Source organism: Zychaea mexicana (genome assembly GCF_025766255.1).
Source record: "Zychaea mexicana strain RSA 1403 chromosome Unknown BDB00scaffold_105, whole genome shotgun sequence".
Taxonomy (NCBI): Eukaryota; Fungi; Mucoromycota; class Mucoromycetes; order Mucorales; family Lichtheimiaceae; genus Zychaea; species Zychaea mexicana.
In genome coordinates, this window is record NW_026516768.1 from 148777 (window position 1) to 161913 (window position 13137).

At 42.0% G+C, this 13137-nt stretch overlaps 4 protein-coding genes across 4 annotated transcripts; 3 read left to right on the plus strand and 1 right to left on the minus strand.

Moving 5' to 3' along the window:
* Positions 1-216: 216 nt before the first annotated feature.
* On the minus strand, positions 217-1995 carry BDB00DRAFT_847588 (uncharacterized protein). Its single transcript, XM_053125239.1, has 4 exons — positions 1624-1995; positions 1082-1525; positions 824-971; positions 217-732 (listed from the first exon to the last, which is right to left on the minus strand). The coding sequence occupies exons 1-4, from the start codon at positions 1906-1908 to the stop codon at positions 617-619; spliced, it is 993 nt and encodes a 330-aa protein (XP_052974878.1). The 5' UTR covers positions 1909-1995; the 3' UTR covers positions 217-616.
* Positions 1996-4180: 2185 nt separating this feature from the next.
* BDB00DRAFT_772168 (peptide chain release factor eRF1/aRF1) lies at positions 4181-5883 on the plus strand (the record flags this gene model as incomplete). The annotated part of the gene is made up of 5 exons (XM_053120022.1): positions 4181-4269; positions 4382-4413; positions 4496-4639; positions 4740-5722; positions 5830-5883. 5 exons carry the CDS (start codon positions 4181-4183, stop codon positions 5881-5883), a joined length of 1302 nt encoding a protein of 433 aa, XP_052974879.1.
* A 790-nt stretch (positions 5884-6673) lies between these two features.
* BDB00DRAFT_847598 (phosphatidylinositol 3-kinase) lies at positions 6674-10864 on the plus strand. Its single transcript, XM_053125240.1, has 17 exons — positions 6674-6773; positions 6871-6936; positions 7029-7130; positions 7199-7342; positions 7418-7538; positions 7619-7705; positions 7780-7860; positions 7940-8239; positions 8329-8421; positions 8507-8692; positions 8786-9019; positions 9109-9222; positions 9320-9428; positions 9517-9593; positions 9691-9991; positions 10069-10143; positions 10231-10864. Exons 1-17 carry the CDS (start codon positions 6718-6720, stop codon positions 10629-10631), a joined length of 2547 nt encoding a protein of 848 aa, XP_052974880.1. The 5' UTR covers positions 6674-6717; the 3' UTR covers positions 10632-10864.
* Positions 10865-11299: 435 nt separating this feature from the next.
* On the plus strand, positions 11300-12837 carry BDB00DRAFT_877300 (integral peroxisomal membrane peroxin-domain-containing protein; the record flags this gene model as incomplete). The annotated part of the gene is made up of 2 exons (XM_053127596.1): positions 11300-12055; positions 12181-12837. The coding sequence occupies 2 exons, from the start codon at positions 11300-11302 to the stop codon at positions 12835-12837; spliced, it is 1413 nt and encodes a 470-aa protein (XP_052974881.1).
* Positions 12838-13137: the final 300 nt, after the last annotated feature.

Here is a 13137-nt window from a genome sequence, read left to right on the forward strand (position 1 = left end):
CATCCATCCATTGATGGTTTTAATCCATCCATCCTTTTATCCTTTTGTATCCACATACACACCCGTCCTTTCATTCATTTTTACATCTTCCCTATCTCCCCTTTTTGATACTTACTCGCGACATTTGATTGAAGGAGGTGCTTATGATTGCAACTCGTCGCCACGAGAAAATGGAAACTGAGATCCAATGATATTTCCATTTTTGGAATTCAGGTTATCCTTCCAGCGCAGCAGCTAAATAAGCTGTGGTCCTCCAACGTAATACACACACACACACACACACAGAGAGAGAGAGAAATAGGGATATACATTGTGGATGATAAACAAGGTTGTATTGTATGCAATATTAGATGAGGAGATGATAAATGTCGTGTGGTAAAAAGAGACAACAGTATATTTTGCTTGTTATTGTTAATCTTGTTTCGAAGAAAAAATGTTATAAGACTACATTGGGTTCTGGTTTTCTTGTGAATGGTTATCGAGAAAAATATGTTGTGGGTTGAAATTGAATGGCTTGCGTTGTTGCTGCTGCTAAATTAATAGCATGTATATATAACATTAATAAGATGTTAAATGAGCGTGTTGGTGTCTTGTTTCTTTCCCCCCCCTTTTTTTTTCATGCAGAGGTAAAGCCTGAACGCGATGGAGCAATGACCGAGCGAACAGACTGATTCATATATCCACCCGACATACCAGAGGGTCTGCTTCGCAGAATCGCCCGAACGATACGACCTATTTTACACGTAGCATATCCATCAAAAACAGTTAATAACGATGACACACACACACACACATCTTTTTCCCATTAATAGCTTTGCCTTACCATCCGCAACTTCATTATCCAATTTGTTGATGCAATCCAATGCCGATTGTTTTTGGACAAACTCAACTTCGGCTTCCCCAAACGAACGCCCCGTTTGGTCAACAGCGACTTCACAATGAGATACTTGGCCAAATTGTGCACAAATCATCTGCATAGAAAGTTCATGATGTGTTAGCTTACCAAAAATTACAAAGACGATACATCCCACCTCTGTCTTTCCCACTGGCACTAGCCAAACCTTTTTTTCCCAAAACTTACCCGAATGTCATCCGCATTAGCACCTGGATCCAGGTTGCTTATCAGAACAATGGCCGGTCCTGATTCTCCTCGAATATTAAAACCATCGCTGCCATTGGCAAACATTGACGAAGAAGCAGCGCCATACGAAGCGCCACGGATCGAAAGACCACGCTGTGTTACGGGTCCTGCTGAAGGTCCTCTTGCTTCTGCTGCTGGACCTGTCGGTATGAATGGGTTCATTCGTCCGTTATTGATGTTGCGATTATTACGATTGCCGTTGTTGTGGTTGTTATTGCTGATATAATTGTTATTGCCGTTGCTGTTGTTACGTGATACTTTTTTCGTAATGACAATACTTGATGGATCGATCGTTGAAGACGACGACGACAGCGCCGATGCAGTATTCTTCTGTCGTTGCTGTTGTTGTTTTTGTAATTGCATTTGTCCTCCACCTCCACCACGCTATAGTTGATTAGTGTTAACTTTTTTTTTTGTAATTGCATGTCGCGTTTATTAATACAGATCGATGAGAAAATAAAAGGATGGGAACAAGACTTTACTCGAGACGTAATGTTATTGTTGCCTTTTGCTGATTTGCCAATGGTTTTCGATTTCGAGCTTACAGAAAGGGGATTCTTGTTTCCACCACGTCGACCACCGCCACCATTGTTGTTGTTATTATTATTGGGAAATGAACTTCCACCTTGTCTGGTACGACCGCTACCTCCTCGGTTGCCTTGCTGCTTTGCTTTCGGTTGCGGCTTTGGTTGTTTTCTTTGATTCTTATCTTTACGCTTCTTTATAATGTCATCGAGCGAACGGTCGAGATCCATGGCAGAGCTCATTATTGTAAAGATTGCTTGAGTAGGAAGTGGGAGATGTGTGGTATGTTTTTTAGTGGAACAAAAGATTCAAAATTGGGAAAAAGGGAGGGTGCCTTGATTAGAAATTACAGCAACTCCAGGCTCCAGATTTTGACAGCAGCTAGAAGCACTTGGCACAGCACATTCGCGGCGTAGCGAGCTTGTTTATCCATACTTTTTCTTTTGATTACTCTATGATAAATGATACAAGCTCAAAATGATTAATGTTATGAAAATGATTATTTGGCATATACCTCTAAAGGTACCGTCGTAATAATGGGTATCAATTTCTTCTTTTTTCTTGTTAGTCTGTTTTTTGTTCGTTTGACATAAAGTTACCACCATCCATCATTCCCGTCAACAAACAGTCTTCAACAGTGCATGATCATCATCTACAGTGAACATACAACTCTTTCGAATTGTGTTGGAGCTGCGCAAAATTTAGACGTGATATCCAAACAAAAACAACAGCACGACTTGATGCTACGTCCCTTGAGTAGTATCATTCGGCATTGGTCTCTATTTCTTCCAATCATTTTATGTTAAAGTTCAAACGCTAACCAGCAGCTTACATAATTTGAAACGCTAGTTACATTGTCTAAGAATTCAAAATATGGATATTTGTCGTGGACGTATGTATTATGGCTGCCGTGCTGCTCTCCATCAAAGTGTAAAACACTTTTGGTCTTTAATGGTAAACATGAGCACCTATTTTCTCAATAACATCTCCAATTGAAAACAATTCTACTGTATGCTGTTGCTACACATCACATAAGTGCAAGTGCCAAGTCGACATCAGCGAAAAGATATAGATAATGGGATCGTCCATTTATATCAAGTCATCTTCTTTCTGTTCTTTATAAATTTTTGCTATGCCTACGTTTTCTGAAAAAGCAAACTTTATTCACGAGTATCGTGCATAGTAGTAATCTCTTTGATCAGAGAAACTGTCAGATATATGGAGCAGAAGCTAGCCATCATAGCTAAACATCATGCATATGGAGAAGAAGAAATCGTCGCATTTACACCGGACAGCCGTGTTTTACCTTGGTCCCGCGTTTCGACATATTGTCTTTGAATGTGCGTTTCTGATGCACGTTTCAGCACCACCAGAAAGAAAGCACCTCAAAAGCAGACGACATTTACAAGGATCGTGTACGTTGAGAATATCTTTTCGACACCAACAGAAACAGTAATGCGCATCATCAAGCTAATATTTATGAGCCCAAGATCGTGATGAATGGCTACACTACAAGCAAGAATGCTGCAAGCTGAAATCTAGTCAATACACTTATCCTCGATTGTCCAAAAAGATATGTTTTCATTGCAATTTTCTCAACGGCAGCACGACACTACTGTATAATTAATAAATGGTCTAACAACTGCGTTGATAAAAAGCGGAACTACTGACCTTTTTAATGACGCGTAAAGCTCTTGTGACGGGGTACTGGTGGGGAGCGACAACTGGTTAACGCATTGGCTGCTCTCCTCCCTTCGACCCAGATGGCTTGTACTTGTAGAAAGTGCGGGTCGAAGGCCGTTTAGATGTTTTCTCAAACTGGCCTGTTGTCACTTTTGGAGCGTAACATGCATGGATCAAAGAATCGCATATGATAATGATATATTTTCAGCAATGCTAGTGCATATTACTACACCCAAAATCTATACTGGAAAGGTACGGCTTGTATGCGTCTGCTGCATATTAGCAAATAACCATTAGTAGTGTACAAAAGCGCCCGACAACGTCGAGAAACTACATACAGGGTGATCAGTAAACCTCAAAACTACGTAAATAATAATACTTGTGCATGCATGAATTGCAAAGGAGCAAATTATCTTTGTTGTTATGTAGGAGAGTGTTGTTAATGTTGATGCTGACGTTGTGGTGCCTGAGACGTTCTAAACTAAAAAGCAGGGCACCCAGCTGCTGCACCCTCGTCATTCTGCTTGCACCATCGATCATCGTTGATCTCAGGCAACTATAGTTATCTTCTCCTGTCGCAACTAAACTACATATGGAAACTATATGCTAAGGCCACATGAGCTTTACCATTACAGGCATCTCATGTCTTACAGCGCTCATCATGAATAATTACAGCTCATCGCCTGTGACGTAGTATGGGTGTGCATGCACTAAGAAAACCTTCATATAAAGTGAGAGTGGGAGTTGTACACCATATAAAAACGTGTACACGTCTTTCTTTTTTGTTTCGTCACATTAATATTTTCCTTCTTTACTCATCGTCTGAAAAGCATGACGCAACAAGAAACAAATTCGGCTGAACAAAATATTGAGATCTGGAAGATCAAGCGTCTCATCAAAGGCCTTGAAGCTGCAAGAGGGTAACTTACTACTACTGCTACTACTACCTCCAATAAGAGCTGTCGCTTTCCTTCTATCAAACCTGAACGTAAACGGTTGCCGCGATTTACTAACTAGCCTCACATCCCTTAGCAATGGCACATCCATGATCTCCCTTATAATCCGTAAGTGTTTTCGAAATTCAAGGAAAAGAGTAGGGAGAAAGAAAAATATAGCGTCGTATCCCATGTTAATGTAAAACTTTAGCACCAAACTACCAACTCTCCCGCATGACAAGAATGTTGACGGATGAGTTTGGAACGGCGTCGAATATCAAATCCCGCGTGAACCGGCTCTCTGTATTGAGCGCTATTACATCCACCCAACAGCGATTGAAGCTCTATAGCAGAGGTATCTTGACAATGATGATTCTCTCTGTGTGTGTGTGAGTGGTAACGTGCTGCGGTGACGAGGATCACAAAAGAACTGATCAATGTGGATTGTTACACAGTGCCCAGGAATGGCCTGGTGCTTTACTGCGGCACGGTGGTGACAGAAGAAGGGAAGGAAAAGAAGGTCAACATTGACTTTGAGCCCCACAAACCTTTAAACAAGTCATTGTATCTCTGCGACAATAAATTCCATACAGAAGCATTGCGGGAGCTGTTGGAATCCGACTCCAAGTTTGGCTTCATCGTCATGGATGGTAACGGCACTTTGTTTGGCTCGCTTGCTGGTAACACACGTGAGGTTATCCACAAGTTCCAAGTTGATCTGCCCAAGAAGCACGGTCGCGGTGGTCAATCAGCAGTTCGTTTTGCTCGTCAAAGAGAGGAGAAGCGACACAACTACGTGCGTAAAGTGGCCGAGTTGGCGACAGATTTCTTTATCACGAACGACAAAATCAATGTCACCGGTCTTGTATTGGCTGGTTCTGCCGATTTCAAGACGGAACTATCGCAGTCCGATCTGTTTGATCCGAGGTTGGCATCCAAGGTGCTGCGCGTGGTGGACGTATCGTATGGTGGCGAGAATGGATTTAATCAGGCCATTCAACTATCGGCCGAGTCCTTGTCTAATGTCAAGTTTGTCCAAGAAAAGAAATTGATCCAGCAATACTTTGATGAAATTTCCCAAGACAGTGGCAAATTCTGCTACGGCGTGGATGATACGCTCAAGGCGCTTGAGATGGGCGCGGTTGATCGCTTGATTGTCTGGGAAAACCTGGACACAGTCCGCTGCACTTTGCGAGATGACGAAAACCAAGAGCAGGTGATGCACGTTACCAAGGAGCAAGAGCGTGACCATTCGCTGTTCAAAGAAAAGACTCAGAGTGACGAGGTCGAGGTTGTTCATTCAGTGCCTTTGTTGGAATGGTTCACAGAGGCTTACAAGGATTATGGCGCTACGCTAGACTTCGTCACTAACCGCTCGCAAGAGGGTGCCCAGTTTGTGAAAGGCTTTGGTGGTGTTGGTGGCCTTCTTCGCTACAAGGTATGCATATTTTTGTTGATTTAATCAAGTTGTAGATGAGAGGGGAACAAGTAACCAGATTTTGCTAATAAACAACTGGCAAAAAACCTGCTTTATGTGATTTTTAGGTCAACTTTGAGCAATTCATGTACGATTCCGAAGAAGAATTCTTCTCTGATTGAATTTTACTTCCAGTGTCCAGAGTCGCGGGTGGGTCGTTACGGCGGTGGCAGCCGCGCCGAGAAGAAGATGAACGATGGCGGCGCCACATAGCGGGAGATGCTACTTATGCTACAACAGCAATAAGCAGGGAAAAAGAGGACTTTATGTCGACATTGCCTCCGCTAGTAGCAGCAGTAACAGCAGATCTGCAGCAGCATTACATTCCTGGATATTCAGACGATGCTGACGTTGAGAACCACGCCGACAACAGTGATAATGACGACGACGACCTTTTTGGACTCACTCTGGACATTGGAACAAGCAACTTCAAGTCGATGGATTTGAGAGACACTGACAAAAACAACAACCCGCTCAAATACTGTCGCACATCTTTTAGCGAAAAGTCTCCGGATGACTTTGCTGCTAGATGTTATACACTAGTCAACGCTACGACGCGAATGAGATACGACTTTCAACAAAGGTAAGTCTCCACTTGTCGACATTGTGCTCCGTTTTCATGTAAGCGCTGAAAAGCAGAAAGTGTGTATACCATGTGTAGCTGTTGCATTCAATTACTATTGCTCTTGTATGATTGCTACATCATTACTTAAGCGCGAGCAAAAAGAAAAAAGATCCTGCTCTATTTTCTTAAAAACTTTCATTTTCTGTTATAACTTTTTCTTTCTTCAAGTATCCGTTTGGATATCATCAATTGTCATTTTTCTTGCCTATATGAATAACCCTCTGTTTATCTCTGATAAAAATTATCAAAATAAATCATATTGGAATCTCTTATCCTATAAATTCGTGATCACTTTTTTAAACTCTGCTGCGTTCGTTCATGCTACTCAAATATGGATTTTTCATATTGCTTAAGTAAAAACGTCGAGCTACCCGTGTCAATTCGAATGTAGGCATTAGCGAAAACAGCATTAGATACATACTTTATATCTGCTTCTGCTTGACATGAACCGCAACCTTCTCAATTCAATCCTTTTCTCCATTAGTGCTACGCTTGAAGGATCGTGCGATCGAAAACAGTGGACGAACAGTTTGGACGACATTGCTGAAGGGTAGGCGTCAGATTGCATTTCTTCCTTACACGAAGCTTTAAATTGATAGTGAAGGTTACTAAAGCTGAATAACTACGTAAAAAAAACCTCAGGGTCAACTCTGACTTTTTTGTTACGGTGCAGTTGTATGGCGATAATAAGCCGTTGACAGTGCCTGTTCGGACTAGCTACAAGGCGTTTACCAACCATCATGCGTAATGTATCAGTCCCTGATAATCATGCAATGATATATCATGTAGCTAACTCTGAGAATTGGAAATAGCTGGAACGAATGGTTGACGTTACCGATAAAATATTGCGACTTGCCGTCTTCGGCTCAATGTGCTATCACTGTGTGGGATATTGTTGGACCACGGAAACCTGTACCTGTAGGCGGCACAACATTGGAATTATTCGGTAAACACTTGTAAGTCATACTTTAGCTTTCCCTTTTACACGTCATCGGTATTCTTTGATGCCAAATCACTCATCGACTATTCAGCACTTTACGCAGGGGCAAGCAGAAACTACATATTTGGCCGGGGAAGGAAGCGGATGGCCGAGTAAATACTACAACTCCAAGCAAAGTCAAATTGGACGATGATATGGAAAAACTTGAAAAGGTTAAAACTCGCTCATCTGAATAACCGACGATCGTTGCTGCTCCCTAACGAAGATGATTGTATATGTTTACATTCTTTAGCTTGTCAAACGGTACGACTGTGGAGATATACGGCCAGTTGAGTGGTTGGACAAGCTGGCGTTTCGACAGATCGAGCAAATCCATATGGTATGTTCTTTATAGAAAAACGCTTGTTTGTATGTCAAAAACTGATTTTCTTATAATTCTATAACAACTGTTAGAAGGCGGCAGAAAGAGCGACAGAAATGGCCTTGTATGTCGATCTTCCCAAGTTTGATTTCCCAGTTGTCTTTGGAGAAACGGTATGTCTAGTATCTTAAAATCGGCAAAAAGATGAAGCGAAGATCAAGGTTGAGCTGATTATATATTTTGATATAACAGGAATATACCCTTCCAAGTGTAGCGTCGGCCTTATCCAATCCACAGCAACCATCAAATCAAACAAACGCTGCTATTGCAAATGCCATGAATCAGCCCATGTATACCGAGAATGGAAATCCAATCCAATCATCCAATACCCACCCTACCGATAACCCACAAAATTATTCGCTTGTTTTGGATCTGGATATTGCTCGCGATAATCCAGTTGAAGCCAAGCACCGCCGTTTAGTCCGTAGCCATAGAAACGGACCCCTGGACCGTGATCTGAAACCAAATCCTAAAATTCGTGATGAACTCAACGTAAGTCATGCAAAGCACTAGTGTGCGTAGCACATACGAGTGATTCCAACAATATGCTGACTAGCAGTTGTTGCTGGTGATGTATATAGAATATCATGTCATACCCTCCAACACAAACACTCACGACCGAAGAAAAAGATCTTGTCTGGAAGTTCCGATTTTATCTCACGCGAGACAAAAGGGTAAAGATTCTATTCTTCCAAAAATTAAATCTACCATGTATCATTTAAACTCCAAGCTAACTCCTGTCTACTTGAAATTATCAAGGCACTCACCAAGTTTCTCAAATGTGTGGTATGGACGGATCCAACCGAAGTCCGCCAAGCAGTCGATTTGCTGCCACTCTGGGTTGACATTGACGTTGATGATGCGCTAGAGTTGCTGGGTAAAGAGTTTGGCAATCGATCGGTACGCTCGTATGCTGTCAACCAACTGCGAAAAGCAGACGATGATGTAAGTATGGAATGTCCAAGCACTCTTTCCTTTCCTCCCTTCAAACGCTATCTACTTATTGCCAATTGGCTGCCACGTGAATGTACTTATTAGGACCTGCTGTTGTATTTGCTACAACTTGTTCAGGCTCTCAAGTTCGAGCATCTGGTCGAAAAGGGTCCACAATCATATGACTCGTCGTTGCTTCAATTTCTAATTGACCGAGCAATTCGAAACCCTATCTTGGGCAACTACTTCCATTGGTATTTGATGGTTGAATGCGGGGACAAGGTAGTCGGAAAAATGTATGGGAAGGTTGCATTTCAATATTTTACAACGTTACTCGAGGTAAGACTAAAAAATGTATTCCTGTTTAGTAGTTACATGGACTGCTGATGTAAATTTTGTAGCTAAAAAGATACAATGTCTTTTTGTAGGCTCCTAATGGATATAAACGACGCGATGTGCTTCGAGAACAAGGGGAACTAGTGCTGTCTATGTCAAAGCTATCAAAAGAGGTCCGACTAATGAAAGACGTCAGAGCTAAAAAGGTATACCATTTAGATATTCTTTATAGACAGTAAATCCTACATTGGAAGGAAAAATCAGTGTTATGCTGGCCAGTACTGATGCTTGTTATTTGCTTAGATTGAAAAAATGCGTGTAATGCTGTCTGATCCTAAAGGGATGTTGGCCAATATACCCGATCTTCCGTTGCCACTTGATCCAGCAAAGACCGTATCTCGAGTCATTCCTGGTAAGACATCAAAACTGAAACTGTTGATATTTGCTGTTTGTGTTGCTCGGAAAATGAAATATATTAACGCACAAAAAAAATATGACAGCAAAATCTAGCATCTTCAACAGTAACCTGCAGCCATTACGATTAACATTTGTTTGTCAAGACGAGACAGAATATCCGGTATGTAACATCTATTTCTCTTGGTTTTGCTTTGATTGAATCATAAGAGAAAATGCCGAAAAGCATATCTAATGCGATTTTCATGTTGGGAAAAAAGGTTATTTTCAAGAATGGTGATGATTTGCGACAGGACCAGCTTGTGATTCAAATTATCACGTTGATGGACAAACTGCTACGAAAGGAGAATCTCGATTTAAAGCTGACGCCCTACAAAGTACTTGCTACTGGAACAGAGCATGGATTGGTACAGTTTATACCGTCAAAGCCTCTTGCTGCGGTATTGAACGAGCATCAAAATAGCGTTGTCGAATTCTTGAAGCAACATCACCCAGACGATGGGCCTGACAACATTATGGGAGTCGATGCTCAGGTCATGGAAACCTATATCCGCAGTTGTGGTGAGATTTGTTACGAAAAAGATTTCCTTTGGCGATTTGAACGATTAACTTTTTTCCCTTTTATTATCTATCAACAGCCGGATATTGTGTCATTACGTATTTGTTAGGCGTTGGCGATCGCCATTTGGATAACCTGCTACTTTCTCCAGATGGTAAGGAGCATGTTCTCTGTATATCATAGATAGCGCTTCCCTTTCAACCCGACATGAAGATGACATACTTTTACACACGTAACATAGGCCATCTATTCCACGTTGATTTTGGATTCATCTTGGGCCGTGATCCAAAACCTTTCCCGCCGCCCATGAAACTATGCAAAGAAATGATTGAAGCGATGGGTGGTGCAAATTCACGTCACTATAACAAGTTCCGACAATATTGCTATACAGCATTCACAACTCTAAGACGTAACGCCAACCTGATTCTCAACTTGTTTGCTTTGATGGTGGATGCGAACATACCGGATATCAAGATCGAACCCGACAAGGCAGTCTACAAAGTCCAGGAAAAGTTCAGATTGGATTTATCCGAGGAAGCAGCTATTGCATATTTCCAAAGCCTGATCTCAGAAAGTGTTAATGCACTTTTCCCTCAGATTATGGAGACAGTTCATAAATGGGCCCAGTATTGGAGAAGCTAAAAAGTCAATAAATCGCATGCTTGTTTGTCGCAGCAGACCCCGGAATGAAAAATTGTATTGACAAGAGTGCTACGGTTTAAGTGGGATGCTTGATAATTTAGCTTTGTGCTGCCAAACACACACACAGATGATCATCATCATTGTTGTCTGACAGCAGAACATATCAAGGGGCTGATTTTATCCGGATTGCTGCAAAAGGGCTCATCCAGATTTTGTCAGTGCTTTTCTTTCATGTAATAATATATGGGCTTCATTTGGATCCCGATGCTGCTTTATGACTAAACTTTAATAATGTGTTATCCCGATGCAGTAACATGTATCTTGTGCTGGTGTTGACGAGGTGATGAACCCATCAGCTTCTGTTGTATGATATGTTTAGCTGGTTCACTCATGTGAGCCAGGTAATTAACAGAAAGTGCATCATTGTTTCTCAAAACAACAATCAGTCCAGACAACAAAAAGCCCCATATGCCAAAACATCAAAGCGCGTGTGCACTTTCCAAAACGACCAAAGAACCAGTGCGGTGTGCAAAGCATGTGGTCTGTTACACCAACGGTTGAACTCTCTCACCCGTTGTGGTTTTTGTTTCTTTCAAAATAAGTGGCACGGACCTGGTATAGTCTACTTTCTCTCCTTTCCTTTTCTCTTTTATATATACTTACCACTAATGCTGGGCAATGGTCAAACATTTCTTTCCAGAGCACAATCGTTGCAACAACCACTACCACAGCAACTGCCAAACTCGCACCCTCAACAACCACAACCACCAGAATCGAATGACCAGGTCATTTCACTACGATGCCTTGCACGAATAGTGCCCATACCTCGAATTGCCAGACATATCATTCTGGCTGCGACATGGCAGTCGACTACCATTCAGGATTCCCTCTATTTGCTGGCGAGTTGGTGGGTTCTATGTTGGCAGTTTTATTTTGTATCTATCTACATAGCACCCATCATAATGATTGCCTTACTGCTGTATATGAGCGAATTCCGTGAAGACAGACACGAAGAAAAGCGACTACAGCAGGCCCTCGAAACTTTGCATGGGATTGAGGCTCTAGAACAGTTATGGCAGCTCAAAGATGGTCGACAATCTTTACTGGTTTTTGTTTATGCTTATATTGGCTGGGTTATTGCACACCAAGTAGCTACGACCCAACAAGTTGCCCTGGCCGCAGGCACTCTTGCTTTAGTATGGCAAGCGCCTTGGATTCGTGTTGCTCGACAGATTTTGCCAACGTCGTTTCTACAATCCTTGTTTATGGGTGTTTTCATCGGTCCATTGGAGTCTCAACACGGAACAGAAGACGCACTGGTGCGCAGACGATCATTGACACAACGCGTGGAGGATTTCCAGTGTGAAAAGATGCAATTCAATGCAACAACCTCTGTGTTTGAATTTGTCATTTATGAAAACCAGGTACGATCCGATATGTGCAACACTATCTAAAATCGAATGCCAGAGGGAAGGGGAGTAGGGGAAGATATGAGTGCAAAATGAAGGAATTAAGCGAATGCACAATTCTTGGTCATTTGATTTACTAGCGATCATGGCCATTGACAGGCTGGCGCGCAGCAACACTGCCCTTTATCGATCGAGCACCGTGGACAGATCCTGCCAAGAAGCCGCTGGCTCCAAAGACCGAATTTCAACTTCCAGAAACGATTCAGGCACAATCTGGTGCGTGGACATGGTCATGGACGGATACAGAATGGCGGCTTGCGTCAAAAACAGAAACGGATGCACTTGGATGGACTTATGGCACTTTGCTATGGTCTGTGTTCGATCGCCATCCAAAAGGTTGGATGTCCACACGTTATCGACGATGGGCACGCACAGCAACATTGACAAATCAAAACCCAACAAAAAGCACTTCCTTGTTACCACCACGTATCGATACCGCATCATCGCGTAGCGGTCTGCTATCCCCAACAAGCCCAGCATCACCGAGCCCATCTTTAATGTCGCGGGGACGAAAATTGACTTCGTCTGTACGGTTTTCGTCAGCAACAATCACGGAACACGATAATGATAGCACAGTCAGCAACAGCACTACAGGCACTACCAATACCACCACGTTTAAAAAGAAATTATGGTCATCGAGCAATAGCTCATCCACATCTACTACACCAAAAACACCACCCGAACAAAAACGCGATTCTGTATGGCGAAGTATTGCTCGCGTCAACAAGCATCATTAACTACCATTTTGTACTGTTTATCTTCCCACTTGCCAACCATCATTGACTGTATGTTCTGATTATTCATTATAACTCTTCCACTTTTGCCTTTTTTCCATTGGGTACGTTTACTCTACAGAAATACAAAGATTATAAATATGTAAAGCAAGAAATATTTGTTCCAATGCATTTATTTTGACTGCAGCAGTATGTAATCAAGTCAAATTTTAGCATCTATACCCAATCAGATATCTCCAGCATCATGTATGCTATGATAACAGGATACATTGTTTATTCTTAGATAACTACTGAAAGTAGCCA